Source organism: Culex pipiens, chromosome 3 (genome assembly GCF_016801865.2).
Source record: "Culex pipiens pallens isolate TS chromosome 3, TS_CPP_V2, whole genome shotgun sequence".
Taxonomy (NCBI): Eukaryota; Metazoa; Arthropoda; class Insecta; order Diptera; family Culicidae; genus Culex; species Culex pipiens.
In genome coordinates, this window is record NC_068939.1 from 39,418,112 (window position 1) to 39,433,079 (window position 14,968).

General features: G+C 40.9%; 2 protein-coding genes across 2 annotated transcripts; one reads left to right on the forward strand and one right to left on the reverse strand.

Moving 5' to 3' along the window:
* Positions 1 to 1,553: 1,553 nt before the first annotated feature.
* Positions 1,554 to 9,830, reverse strand: LOC120427036 (polynucleotide 5'-hydroxyl-kinase NOL9). The gene is made up of 5 exons (XM_039591866.2): positions 9,644 to 9,830; positions 8,598 to 9,579; positions 8,007 to 8,540; positions 1,994 to 3,629; positions 1,554 to 1,930 (listed from the first exon to the last, which is right to left on the reverse strand). Exons 2-5 carry the CDS (start codon positions 9,576 to 9,578, stop codon positions 1,752 to 1,754), a joined length of 3,330 nt encoding a protein of 1,109 aa, XP_039447800.1. The 5' UTR covers position 9,579; positions 9,644 to 9,830; the 3' UTR covers positions 1,554 to 1,751.
* Positions 9,831 to 10,568: 738 nt separating this feature from the next.
* LOC120427038 (uncharacterized) lies at positions 10,569 to 11,529 on the forward strand. Its single transcript, XM_039591867.2, has 2 exons — positions 10,569 to 10,889; positions 10,956 to 11,529. Exon 2 carries the CDS (start codon positions 11,136 to 11,138, stop codon positions 11,445 to 11,447), a length of 312 nt encoding a protein of 103 aa, XP_039447801.1. The 5' UTR covers positions 10,569 to 10,889; positions 10,956 to 11,135; the 3' UTR covers positions 11,448 to 11,529.
* Positions 11,530 to 14,968: the final 3,439 nt, after the last annotated feature.

The following is a 14,968-nucleotide window of genomic DNA, read 5'->3' on the forward strand; positions in this document are numbered from 1 at the left end:
GAAGTCATTATCTGGTAATAAATATGTACTCCTGGAGAGATCCAAAGTTTGTTTACATTCGTAAGAAAAAAGTGTTCCGAATTTGTGGATTTCAAGGGTCAATGTAATTCTTCAAAAACTTCATATAAAAGTTAAAATTTGCAGATGTTCGATACAGCATTCGAAAGATCGCAAGAAAAGCTTGTAACCTATCGCTTGTACGTAGTACAATCTCTGGTCACAATGCTTCGCATCATCCTGTCAAACTGAACCGTAGGGACAAGTTAGGATATTGTAATCAACCATTACACTTAAACAACATACAAAACATGGTATCCCTATTCCTAAAACGGTTAGCACGACTCACATCTCTTTGAGCAATTTTCGAAATACGCAAGAACAAAGACTTAAAATTAATAAAAGGGACTTCATCATTTTGAATCGTCCTCATTTGCCGCTACCGACTTGAACCCGTTACATATGTTCTAGTCCAACCTGTTAATGTTTCGTAATTTAAAGTGCAGTGTAAACGTTAAAACAGTGTTAAATGTTAACAGCATTCCTGTAGCCGGCAAAATGGTAAATTAGTGTCCTTAACTATGTGAGTCGTGTCTAAAGAGTGTCTTTTATTGTTAATTTAGTGTCAGGGAGTTGGTCCCAACAACGCACCATCCAAACTAATCGTCAAGGACCGCGCTCAACGTAAAAAGAGGTCGTTTGGTTGGTGGTGCATGGAGTGTCACAAATAGTGGTAATTATTGATTTAAAAATTGTAATATCTGCACAAGCACATAAAATGAACTCCTTCCAGAACCTCCAAGTTGGCAAAGCGCGCCAACCCGAGAATTCTGTAGAGCGCAATGGCGGAGGCCATCCGGTGAGTTCATTGTTTAACCACTAGACACGAAAGCACAAGTACTAAAATAAACCTTAAACACTGTACAGGTTTTTTCTACCAAAGACAAAGACACAAAACCAAAGACACCAAAACCGTTGCTGCGCCAGGCCTGGCCGGAGGAAGATCCTCCGACTTGACTCGACCACCGCGGGATACACTAGAACACACGAACACACACACACATGGTTAGGTTAGTTTTAAAACGACGAGAAATCAATAAATTAGGACAGTTAAACGCAATAAACTTGACTTTTTCCATAACCCAAAGCGACGATCTTTTGTGATTCTTTTTGCCAGGACAGTGCGATTTGCTGAATCGAACCAGGATTGTGAAAGGGTAGGTACAATTCTCCTTCCCCACGTCAAATGTGAGCAGTTGCAGATCTCTACATCTCTCTCTCATCTCTAAGAGTCTCAAGTTCTGGTTTTTATTTAATTTTTAATTAATGAACTAGTGGTGGTAATTGCCCCCTAGTTCGATATGACAAGCTTTCAAATGAAGGTAAAAGCGAATCATTAAGTTCAATTATCGATGTGCTATGATTTTTTGAACATTGGCCGATCTGGAAACCGTTCCGAATATGTGGGATGACTGTATGTAACCCCTTAAATAAGATTTTCACACAAACGTTAGCTAAGAAAGATTTTCGGATCCAAAAAGCCACAACGCACAACATTCAATAGCAATAATAAGTTTACTCATATATATATTTTCGGACAAAACATTCTTCAACGAAATTGGCGCACTCAAAAAAACGGGGGCAAAAGGGGAAGCTCTATCTAAAAACGTAGCCCATCATCATCTCTAACATAATTTCGCCGACAAATAAATACACACTCAAAATAAACCTCATTCTCCACGCTCAATCACCCCCTACTCCACATTGTACACGTACGGGATGGCCCCCTGGACGCGCGCACTCTGCCTCAGGAAGGCCGCATTCGGCAGACTGCTGCTGCAGATGGCCAGCACCGTCACGTCCGCGAGCTCCTCACCCGGGAGCGAGTGCAGCAGGTACACGTTGCCCTGCTTGTCGACGCCGCGGACGATTCCTGAAAATTTAAAGTTTGAATTTTAGACTGATTTTTTGTGGAATTGAGGTTGACGGGACTCACCGATTCCAAGACACTCGTAGAGGCCGGCTTGCGCGCTCCTTCGGCACAGGTAGACAAGGGTAGCGTTCAGGACGGCCGGGAGTGCGTGCTCGGGCAGGGATTGGTCGTCCTCGCGGGTGATCAGGACCTGGAGTTGGGTGAGCGGGGCGCGGAAGGGGCGCACTTCGTTGAACCACTCGCTGGACGAGTCGTTCAAGATGCGGGCGAGGTGAGTGAGCAGGGCGACGTAGCGCCGTTTGGGGGCGTTCAAGGTGAAGCCCTTGCGGGAGAAGCTGACGGGGAGGGCGTGATGTCGGAAGAAGGTCTTCTTTTGGCAGAACTGGGCGACTTCGGCTTGCAGGATGTTGAAGCTGTACCGGTTGATGAAGTCGCTGTTGAGGGTGTTTTTGAAGTTGGGGATTGGGAGCGAGGGGCTTGTGGCGTTGAGCTGGATGACGTCGGTCGGGGCGAGCATCCGGAGGACGGCGGCCATCAGTTCTTCGCCGAAGCCGGTCACGTAGCCCATCGTGTTGATGATCCAGGGAATGTTGGCCCAGTCGGCTTTGTGATCGCGACAGTATTGAACTAGCTGGCGGACGTTCTGGACGTAGAAGATCGGCGATGAAACCACGTCCAAGCTGCCAAACAGCCAACTCCTCGCGGGGGCAATTGGATCGAACGAGGCCACTCCGAGCAGCGGTTTGCTCACGACCGTAACGCTGATCGTTTCCGGGATGTGTTGAATCGGCTGGCCAATGTCCAAATCAATCAGCAGCACCTTCTTGAACGTCCCAACGTGTCTATTCACCAGATATTGACACAACGTCGACTTCCCCGCGCCCTTCCCTCCCATCACCACAACCCGACTGTTCCCCTTCACCTCAATCCGATCCCACGCCGGATCCGCCCTAAAGCACGCCGTCACCATCTTCTCCTGCTGCTGCTCCACAAAGAACTCGCAGTTCAACAAGTGTTCGCTCGTAAAGAACGACCCTTCCCTCCGCAGCAACTCCACCCTCGGAAACAGCACCTCCTCCGGAAGATACTTGTCCACCACGGAAATCCTCCGATTGTTACAATCCGCCTGCAGCAGCACCAACACCGCCACCCCAGGATCGAACCGCTCCTCCAACTCCCGCAAATCAACCTCCTGGAAGTGCCGATCCAACCGCGTCAACACCCCCGCCATCAACTCCCTACTAAACCCAGCCCCGCCATCCTTCACCGGACTCAGGTTCAAGCTCTGGAAGCCGCGCGCCGCAAACACGTTCCGGCACTCGCCCCGCTTCAATCGGTAGCCCATCACCTCGAGCTGACCGATCAACGGTTGGATCGTGAGGTGGCCGCTGAAGAAGAGCGGCTCCTGCAGCACCAGCAGCGACATGCGCATGTCGATCGAGTCGTACATCCGATAGGCGGACCGTTTGCTCGGCGGAAGCAGCGTGACGACGGTGGAGTCGGGTTCGATGGTGGTGTCCATTTCGGCGTCCAACTCGTGCAGGTTGCGTGCGGTGAGGGTGGAGGGGACGTCGGATGGGGTTTGTTCCATCGGTTCGGGGTTCTCCGTGGGTTTGACAGTCGTGGAGGGAGTTATCAGCGTGGGAGGTTGTTGGGGTTCCAGTTGGTGCACTACTGTTGCGGATTTCTTGGGAGATTTCTGAAAAGAGCAGATAATTTTGTTCATTGACTTTATTTTGCACTTAAAAAAAATTATAGTTCAGAAGTTTATAGATGATTTAATGTATATTTAATGACTTTTGTTTATACGGTCCAGACTCGATTATCCGGAGGCCTCGGAAAGAAAATAAAAGAAATAACAAGCTATAGTTTCAACATTTGCATGGAAAAAGTGTTTTAAAATGCATTTTACACTAGTAATTATTAGTTTTCTAAAAATGTAAGATTTGACTAATACAATTTTTTTGCGATAAAAAGCATCGAAAATTTTCAAAAATTCAAAAGATTTTTTAATCTACCCAAACATGCTAAAAATTCGAGCCAAACATTTCATTAGGGCACAAAACCAAAAACCGCGATTCGAGAAAATCGCATGCAAAAAGCGGACAACTTTTTTCAATTCCTATTTTAAAAAGAAGCTTGACTGATGGTATTTTTACTAATGATACGATAAAACACATCACAAATGCTTCTTAATTTTTGTTGATTTTCGCAATAAAACTCATTATTTAAAAAAATCTTGTTATTAGGCCCTTTTAACATTCCAAGTGTTGATCATGATAAGCCCTTTCTAAATGCATTTTCGAAGAGAGCTGAAAGGGCACTAAAGCGCTGTCACCGGATTGTTGTTTTGAATGATGTTTACGAGCCCTTTTGAATAGTTAGAAATAATGAGGAATTCAGTAGAAATTTTGATAATTGGTGAAGTTTTGTGATTGAATAGTGTAGATAAGGTATGTGAAACATAAAAATTCTTCAAAAGTGTACTGAACAGCAGCCGCGGGACCGTATTAAATATTGTTTTTTGACGAAGTTTTTCTCTGCAGAAATCCTTGGTGAAAAGTAAACCAAACTTTTTTTAAGTGAATTAGTGTTAAGAATGTATGAAAAGTTCACTTTATAACACAAAAAGTTCCTCAAGTACGAGAAACTAACGAAAAATAAAAGGGCACATTTGAACATTTTTTGTGATTGCAGTGAACATGGTTATGTGCCCTTTTGTGTTTTTGATTTTTTTCAATAGGAAATTGTTTGTTATCAATCTGATTCTTGGAGGGCATGTAGGGAGTGTACTAATGAATGGAATAGTGGAATAATCCCGAATGTTTACGTTTTGGTTTTGTGCCCTAATGAAATGTTTGGCTCGAAATGATTCTAAACGCAGGGGAATGTATTTTTAATTGATTTCAGTTCATTGCACTTAAATTTCCATTCAAAATTTTAAGTTTCTTGAAAAAAAAAATGTTTGCCCCCTGATTTTTCGGGCCAATTTTGAAGGAGGGAAGACAAAAACTTTAAATAAAATTTGTACCAGCCCTACTATTTCTGGACCCTGAATTCAGAACCATCATTGGCAGTCATTGTCCCAAGGAGTGAAGGACACTTTCTACGACCTTAAGAAACTAGATCACTGAATCAATAGAATTAAGGTTAAGAAGCTTTAAAAACCTTTTTGGAAGGGCAAAAACATGGAAACTAAATCAAAAACTTAAAAAATTTTAAATGTTAGGGCCGAAATTTGTTTAACTCAAAAAAAAAATAAAAATGAATTTTGAAATCAGAAAATGAAAAAATAAAAAAATCTGAATTTAAAAAAAACAAAAATTACAAATTTTAAATTCAAAAATTCGAATGTCAAAATTAAAAAAATCAAAGATTTATTATACATATAAGAAAATAACTAGCGTTTTTTAAAAGGTCCTATTTATAAGCTATATTGTCTTTCATATGTTTATAGGACCTATTAAAAAACTCTAGATAAGAATTAAAATTGAAAAAATCCAAAATCACAAGTTCAAAATTGAATTGAAGGATTCGAAAATATTAAATACAGTTCGTACTCATAATCCGAAGTCCTCGCTAAAATTTCACCCCGGATAAATGAATCACAAAATAAATTTAAAAATTAAATTGAAGGCTTCAGAAAGTCATGTTTCTCAAAATTTGGGTCTTTTAAAAAAATATTACTAAATCCTTTTCGGTACTGAGAATCTCAGAATTTAGGAATTTAGGAATTTAGTTATTTAGGAATTTTGAAATTTTGGAGTTTAGAAATTTAGGAATTTAGAAATTTAGGATTTTAGGAATTTAAGAATTTTGGGAGTTTAGAAATTAAGGAATTTAGTAATAAGAATTTGGGAATTTAGAATAAAGGAATTAAAGAATTTAGTAATTTAGTAATTTAGGAACTTAGGAATTTAGAAATTTAGGAATTTCAGGGTTGTTACGGGAGAGTCGAAAAAAAAATATGCGCCAAATCCGCGCCGATCTTAAACCCGAAACCGCGCGAAATCCGCGCCATATAAAAAAATATCGCGACCAACGTTTAATAATTGACAAAGAATTTGATAAAAAAAAACAAACTCGTTTTATGTTTAAAGGCTCCAAAAGAATGAAAGCAACAAATCCCTTTAAAAAAAATACCTCAAGAGACGGTCAAGGCAAGGGTCATGAAAAAATCTACAAAAAATTATATTTAAAAACCTTTAAAAATAACTTCAAACTACGAGCTCAAAAATAAATTAAAATCTAAAATATTAATATGATAAAATTTTAAATTTTGAAAGTCTAAAAATTCAAAATCTTAGATTTTTATACATTTTGTATTCCAAAATTCTCGCTAAAATTTCACTCCGAAAGAAATTTCATTTCCGATATTTCAAATATTTTCTTCTCATAATTTCAAAATCTCTAACATAAAATATGTGTGTGGTCCAATCCAATACCCGCTAACCGGTAGCGAAATTATGGGAAAGTATAATTTGTATCAGACTGTGTATATGCCGAATGCTGATACAGCTTATCTCAGTCCCGGGTATTAGGTGGTGACAGCCCTCGCGCTGCTTCCAACGACCCGTTTCAGAATGACAGAGCTGGGCTGGGCATTGTTCGGCCCCGCCTAAACATAGAAGCAAGCATCTGAAGGAAACTCGATCTATATTTAGACTTCCAATCCCGTCAGGCAAATCAGGGATCAGCGCGTATATAATATGAGAAGATAACATGTTTCAACACTACGGATCATTTCACTGTAACCCTTCTGATGGTCGACTGCTTAGCGTCCCAGACCACCAATTCAAAGGCGTGAGTTCGAATCCCACCTGATTCATTTTTCGTTTTTGTTCATATTCAAAGTTCAAATTCCTGATTCCAAATTTCAAAGGTACCGACCGGGATTTGATCCCTGGACCTTCTGCTTGTGAGGCAGAAGCCGTAACCATTAAGCCACGGAGCCGGTAAAATCTCTAACATAAAATATGACTTCAAAAATTGTGGCATTCAAGAATTTAAGAATTTAAGAATTTAAGAATTTAAGAATTTAAGAATTTAAGAATTTAAGAATTTAAGAATTTAAGAATTTAAGAATTTAAGAATTTAAGAATTTAAGAATTTAAGAATTTAAGAATTTAAGAATTTAAGAATTTAAGAATTTAAGAATTTAAGAATTTAAGAATTTAAGAATTTAAGAATTTAAGAATTTAAGAATTTAGGAATTTAAGAATTTAAGAATTTAAGAATTTAAGAATTTAAGAATTTAAGAATTTAAAAATTTAAGAATTTAAGAATTTAAGAATTTAAGAATTTAAGGATTAAAGAATTTTAGAATTTAAGGATTAAAGAATTTTAGAATTCGGGATTTTCAGAATTGAGAAATATTTTTTTTCTCGGAGGCATTCAATATTTTTCAAAAATATTGAAAATAAAGCCAGAGGCTTAATGAATTGCATAGATTTTTTTAGTCGCCATTTTTAAGTTAAAGCCATTTGAGGGTTAACTAAAAAAAATGTATTTTTATGTTAAGCCCTGTCAGGCTTTTTAAAATAACGTTTCGGAAGTTGCGTGTTTTGGCGTTTCATACAAGTGCCCCTACAAAGTGTGTACAAAGTACACGTATGCGACTGCCGGTGGGTTTTAAATTTGAAAATATTTTAATTTTGGAACCGTCAAATTTTTTTAGCCGAATCGTAAAATAAAAATGAATTCTATTTGCGGTTTTTGTGAAAAATTGCTCACAATTCTTTTTAAATGGGTGACTTGCCCTTTGGTAATTAAGATATGGATTAAGATAATATGCGACGATTAAAATTGAAAGAAGGCTAAGTGAAGTGATATTCACAATCACAGAACGTAACATAACATACAGAAATACTTGTATTGATATCAACTAGAGCAGCGATTCTCAACCTTCTTCTAGGCCGGTACCCCCTGCCATGTAAATCAAGTAGGCTCGGTACCCCCGTTGAGAATCGCTGAACTAGAGAAACATGCACTACCAAAGGTTAAAAAAAAAAACAGTGAAAACCTTTCACCAACAGAAGTATTTCCATAAACCATCAAACAAAACATCTCACTTTACCTTACTCTTCCGCAACTCCCGCTCCAGCATCTTCGCACTGTCGATCATCCTTCCACGGGAATCATAAATGGGCACCAGTTCCGGAATCTCCTCTTCACCGCACTCTTCCCCCTCCGTCTGACTCTCGGTCCCCGTCGTAACCGACCCCCTCCTTCCCCCCTCCTCACTCCCACTCGGCAGCTCCACAATCTGGGCCGACTCGATCTCGTCGTTGAACGACACACTGTTGTCGTCGATCTCGTAAATCACGGCCTCACCCCGCCCAATGAACAGATCGTCGTCGTCCTGGGGCATGTAGTCGGTGTCCTCGTCGCTGTCGTACGAACCCGTGTCGTCCCAGTAGTCGTCTTCGTCCTCCTCTTCGCTACCATCTTCTTCATCCGAGTCGAAATCTGAGGAGAACTCGTGGTCGTCCTTGCTGGAGTCGCTGCTGGAGTTGTCGACGTCGGAGTATTCCGAACCGAACGAGTTTTCTTCTTCTTCCTCCTCTAAGCCGTCGTCGTCGCTGTAGTCCTGGCCCAGTTCGAAGGAGAGCTGGAATGTTTGAATTTATGAATTTTGAAGAATTTTAAGATTGTCGTGAACACTTACCATATCATCAGTGTCCTCCTCCTCTTCAATTTCTTCTTCGCCGGAATCTCCCGGCGAGTAATCGTAATCGTCTTCGGAAGTCAACAGCTCGTCATCGCCACCAGCCGGAACCAGCGCCTGACATTGCGCCGCAGGAGCCTGCTCCTGCTCTCCATCGGAGTCTTTGTATTCCAACTCGACATCGTTGTCCTCCTCAAGCCAACCTCCGTTCACGCCGCTAGAATTGGCCGCCTTCTTCTCAGTCTTTTTAGCCTTCTTCTGCGGCCGTCCCGCCGAAGCAGCTGACCCGTTGCGATCCCGGTTATTGCCGAAAAAGTCCAGCAATTCCTCGATGGTCATGGCGTTGCCATCGTCTTGCTCCTCGTCGGATTCGGACTCGGAAAGTTCCGAGTCGGACTCCTCTTCGCCGGATGGTTCCAGCGGTTCTTCCGGTTCATCATCGTCCAGACAATCCTCGAAGAACTTGTCCATGTAATCCTCGGCGTCGCTGTCCGACTCGGAAGCAACTGCCTTCTTGACCTTTTTCGACTTTTTGGAACTTCCAACGCAATTGTCTACACTTTTCCTCTTCTGTCCCGTATCCGGCGTTGCTTTCTGCTCCTTCTTGACCTTCCCCAGCACAGAATTTCCATTCACCAATTTAGGAGACTTTTGTGCGATTTTCTCCGGCTTGCCCACCGGTTCAATTCCAGCTCCCTTCTTCCCCGAAACAACCTTGTGCGTGCCATTCACCACCGGAAGCTCCTTCTTCCCGAATCCCTTCTCCACCACCTTCTTCCCCTTGCGCTCCTCCTCCGGGAATCCATTCTGCAGTTTGTCTCCGGACTTGGACCGGTTCTTGCCGCCGAAGCCACCGTCCGTCTTTTTCTTCTCACCACCCGATTTTAACCCTTGCTGCTGCTGCTTCCAAGCCTTGGCACCCCCATTGCTGTTGAAGCTCTTGTTGCCCCGGGAGGAAAATTCCTGTCGTGACCTGTTCATTCTGGAAGAGAAAAATGTGGCGAACAGGTTAGGTTTGCGGCCGGAGAAATCTCACAAAAATTTACCTGCCGATAGTTCACTTAATTCGCATGATACAAAAGTACCGGCTTCAAATCCCGCTACACTAGGGGCAAACTTAAGCGGAAATGTTCCCAAATGTTCACAAATTAATTGATTTTTGAGGAAAATTTAGTCGCCAACAATCCGAAACCCGAAAATGCTTGCGGGAGTAAACTGCGAGTGCTCGTGAACGACACAATCAAAACATCTGAGTCTGACAGTTCGGCACGTGAATGTTGCTGTGACAGAGGCGTCGGTTTGGTGAGATGAAAAGAGGGGTCTAGAATTACACTGAACCACCGCTAGTTTGACACTTCTTCGTTTGACACTTTTCAGATTCACTGAAAGCCCGACCATTGTAATTTTAAGAACATTTGCTAAAAATGCTGCTTATTAAAATAACTGTTGCTTTTTGGTGAAAGTAAACGCAAAAATGGTAGAATGTACCATGCTTCCACAAAATTGCATGGTAGCAATTACGAATTCATTATCATTCTTTCCATATTGGAGGGTTGAAATTACCATACCGCTCTCGACATAGTAAAACTGACTGCGTTAATCAGTTAATTCAAGCACGGAATGTTTTTAGCAAAAATACGTCGCGTCGAACATTTAGGTTTCAGAAACATGGCCGTCGTGACAGAGGGCTGGTTCAATCTGAAAAGTGTCAAACTAGCGGTGGTTCAGTGTAATGGCCTATCTACAACCACTTAACTTAGAAAATTTCACTTAGCTTAGGAATTTGAATCAATGGAAATGAATCTGATCTTCTACAATGGAAAAGTAATCAAATTAGAAACATGACGTATGGTTTGGAAAATTTCAAAATCTACGGTAAGTTGACGTTTTCATATCAAAGGTAAACAAACAACTGCATATCAACGCAAATTGTCTAAGTTGATTGCAGGTGACGGCCGTAACCCAATCAAACCGTTTTCCGCATGACGGGTTCATTCCGCTTCGAATTCCGCTTCGAAAATTGCTTCGAAATTTTCTAAACGGAATCTCCGGTTGGACTCCGTTTAGATTCCGTTTGAGCCATTTTGGTACATTAGCGACACCTGCTGGTGTACGGCCGAACTTCGGTGACACTTCGCCGCGTTTCGCCGAAGCGGTTTTTCTTTTATTGTGTGAGTGTGGTCTGCTGAATCAAACGTCAAACGTGCGTCAAAGTGTGCGCTAGAAAATTTCGCGATCGCAGCAGTCGAAGCCCACGCGGAAGAAATCCTCTTCCAAAGGATAATTTTTGAGGTTTGAACTTGCTTTCAAGTGGAGGAATATTATTAATAAATATTAACATTATTTTTGCTTTTGCAGAAACAAGCCAATCCAGCCAGGAGGGAAGTCTCAACGAACTTTTGCAGCACATTCTATCGGTGCTGTCGCACGGCAAGCTTCGTGAATTCGGACTCGACGTACGCGCGCTTTGTGCAGCAGCTGTGCCGGGACTTTCCGCGGGAACATGCACCGGTGGTGCTAACGCCACTGCTCTACCCAATGGAATCGGAAGTTTCGGCCGAATCGCTGCTGCGGTCGTCCGTAATGGACACTTCCTGGGGCAGTCAGGTGATGGAGATCGGCTACACGTTGAGGGCTGCAAGAACCACCTGCTGGCGGCCGGGAGATATCGGCGCAGAATGTGGCCAAGATTATTTCGTCGATAGCGGACGGAGCGGGAAAGTTCAAGCGCGAGCGGAGTTCGGAAAGTTCAAGGTCCCGAAGAAGGCCCAATTCGATCTGGTCATCCTAGTGGAGCTGCACGGGTTTAGTGATGGCAAGGGATCCGGAGTGTCGACCGGTGCCGCCTAGAATGACGTTGTAGGCCGCCCCGAGGGAGTTTTTTTTTTGTTAAACTGGAAACAAACATTAAAAATAAAGGGACTTGGGGTTGGATCGCGTTTTATTTAACGACAAATAAATAAAAAATAGTTTTAAAATAATAAAAACCACTTGTTGAAGCAACTTTTCTGGTTGAACTCGAATCTAATTTGAACTCAACCTAGACAAAAAAGAAAACCAGAAAGAAAATAAGAAGAAGAAGAAGCTGTCAAAGCCAACCTGTCCATTCCGTTTCGATTCCGTTTAAATTCCGCTTGAACCTATTTGCGGCGAAAACTCAAACGGAACCGGTTGTTGCGTTTGAAACGGAATACGTTTTAGAATCTAAAACGAACACTGTTTAGAATTCGAATCGAACTTTTTTCGCTCAAGCGGAATTCTAAACGGAATTCAAACGGAACGCGCTGAGTGGGAAGTTACGTACTTTCCTAAGTAACTTATCTTTGTTTACTTCAATTAGATGTTAGTACGGTAGTACGGGGAAAGTACGGTATGCGGAGATCGGAAGGAACGCGGTAAAGAAAGTTGCGCATACGAAAAACACTTTGAAAAGAACCACCTCCAAGAAAAGTTGCCAGTTTGGTTTGAACGCGTATGACGGTGCGCGCGCTTGAGCCCAAATATTCTAGCAGAGCTGGTTCTGCCAGAATCCTGCTAGAACGGTGGAATATCTCTACTAGAATGCTGTAAGAATATCCAGCTCTGTAAGAACTCTGCTAGAATCCTGCTAGAAAGTCGTGACTGGGTTGGAGGTTCTTGGGAGAAAAAATAAAAGTATAAAAAAAATCAAAATGCAAATTGAAAGAATTAAATTCTGAATTGGGTACTAAAGCCCTAAGTCAATTTTTATGTACAACGGTAAAAAATACGCTTAAAAAACATTTCTGATCACTTTTTTTCATTTTAATGCAACTTTTTTTTTCGATGGATCAACCACAGACAAACAGACGTGAATCATCATTGATTTTATCAAAAAATCCATCGTTTACCAAAGAAAGTTCGAAATTGGGCTGCACACTAGCGCTATCTGCAGTCCTGTTGCGAAAACATCATCATTTCGATAAACCAAATTAAGCGTGTACCCATTTTTCCCTCTAAGCGTGTACGAATGAAAACTGACAGGTGTTTGTTTATGTTTGCTATCGATTTTGTTTTCTCATTCTATGCCCAGAAAATTCGCAAAAGATGGGCTGGAAAGTTGAATAATCTTGCTAAACTCCCATCATAATAACATTCCACCTAGTATTCCGCAGCATGTTCTGCCCCGTGACCTGCAGTTTTGTTTAGGAAATAAGATGAGAACCGGTGTGATGGGCAAGTCGCGTAAGATTGAATAAAACTGATCGCAGGTTGCGTGATTGTTATCTTCCAAGCTAATCCAACTGGCTGTGCCGGGTGTGGGCATGTAAAAGGGTTGGAGGTTCCGATTTAGTTTTAGCGGAGTGGCAATATCATTAGTTTATGTTACAGTGAAAAAAAATAGCCACGGTGCCAAGGCGAATGGGCTGCTTCAGATTCAAGGTCTTCAAGGGGAACAACCTAGGAAATAGCATTTATACTGGCGGATTTCACCAAATTATGAGCATGTTTAACTGATGTCGGTCGGACGAAAAAACCAATGCAGCTGCTAGAGGTGAAGGGGAGTGGAAGTCCATCAATTAAATTGTGTTAAACTGATTTATTCTTTTACATATCCTGTTTTCAAAATGTTCAGTTAATCTACTCTGGACTGCCTTGAACTCCAGTGTCGTGTCTTTGTCTCCTCCTCCAAGTCTCTTTACCAAACAACAGATCGTTGGTCAATATGTCATCGACCGAAAGTCACACTTCTACCATATCGAATTATTTCAAGAAAATCTACCGCAGTTAACCAAATCAAATTAACAATGCAACATTGGATTTTCTCCCCACGTGTTGGCTATAAAGAAAACATTGCACACACACACGGTGATGCACTGAAACGTCAAAGGGCCAAGGGATACGGTGGCGCCACCGACGACGTTCGTGTCTTGTTGCGGTACTACGGCATCCATTTTTTGACTGATTTGAATTTGAAATGACGGTTTTAGTTGGCGATGGTTTGAAAAAGAGTTGCACGTCTGTTTGTCTGTGGATCAACTATGGTCCCCTTGGAACGAGCTGTCAAGTAGGAGCTTTTCTGTCAAGAAGGACCGCGAGGTAAATTTTTCAAAATTGATTTAAAAATCCATTTTAAACTTTTTGTGGTCGTACAAAGGGTCATTGTACTCAGAAAAATAAGCTTTATCGCTGTAAACAATAATATCAGCAATCTAAGCTTCATTTTAGGACCCAATTGCCGCCAGAAAATCAGACATTTTTTAATACATATATTAGGTTAAAAACATATTCCTTGATCTTTGAGTTTGAATTTTAAAATTTTTATGATTTTTGATTCATCTTTTTTTTTATTTGAAATTGAAATTTCTTTAAAAAAAATCAACTGTAGCATTATTAAAATTTCAATTTGGATGCTTTGAAATTTCCAAATTTTGAATTTTCGACCTTTAAAAAAATTAACTTGTAAATATCAAATTTTGAGGGATGGATTAAACGCAAAAAAAAATAATTTTCTCTAATGAACTTACTTTACCTGCGAAAGAGAAAAGAGGCAAAACACGCAAAACAAACGCTCCAGAACATCCCGAATAAAATCCCTGCCTGCAAATGTACTAGTGAAATAGAAGTTCCGGCGAATAATCGAAATGATGATTTTTTGAAAAAAAATCTGTTCTGTTCGGACTTATTCTCTAGATGAGCGTCAAAAGAATGTCTAATGGTGTTGATCCTTGCATCGTAGAGAATTTTGAATTTTTTAAGTCTTAGAATTTTAAAAATATAGATTTTGTAACTATTTTAACTAAAGTTTTTTCTTTCAGCTTTAGTTTTTATATTTTTGTTTTTATTTGTATTTTTTTTTTTGTATTTTTGTGTTTTGGATTTTAAAGCTTTTCTTCAGTATGGTAAGGAAGACAAAATACTTAATTTATTCAATGATAATGATGAGTAGCTTGGTTTTGTGACGCGCGCAAAGTAACAATAGCGCACCATTTCATTTTGCTGGCCGGACAAAAATTAACCTCACTTTCTTTTCTGCAATTTACAATCCAGATTTTTAAGCGAAAATGGCGTTCGAATGATGAACGCCCGAAATGTCAAAATCACGCAGTGGTGCCAACATTACGAAGAAAGTGTGCCATGTATGACATCCACATTTTATTTTCTAATGTTGGTGCTACTGCGCGATTTTGACATTTGGGACGTTCACCATTCGAACGCCATCTTTGCTTAAAAACCTTGATACGAAAATCGACAATCAGTCACTCAGCACTCACGGCACTCACCAAAGAAACTCTCATTTTACAAGATATTCGTAGCAAAAGGTGTGCAGGCACTCAATTTTTGACGTAGGATTTCATTTATCTAGAAAATAGCTTGTCAAGTAGCTTGTGGTAGATTTGCTATTAATTTAA

Coding starts and splice junctions, on each gene's coding strand:
- LOC120427038 (XM_039591867.2), top strand. CDS start 11,136: ATGGAATCGGAAGTTTCGGCCGAATCGCTGCTGCGGTCGTCCGTAATG.
- LOC120427036 (XM_039591866.2), bottom strand. CDS start 9,578: ATGAACAGGTCACGACAGGAATTTTCCTCCCGGGGCAACAAGAGCTTC. Junction 8,541..8,597: donor AGGAGGACACTGATGATATG/GTAAGTGTTCAC, acceptor CAAACATTCCAG/CTCTCCTTCGAACTGGGCCA. Junction 3,630..8,006: donor GGGAGTTGCGGAAGAGTAAG/GTAAAGTGAGAT, acceptor TGCTCTTTTCAG/AAATCTCCCAAGAAATCCGC.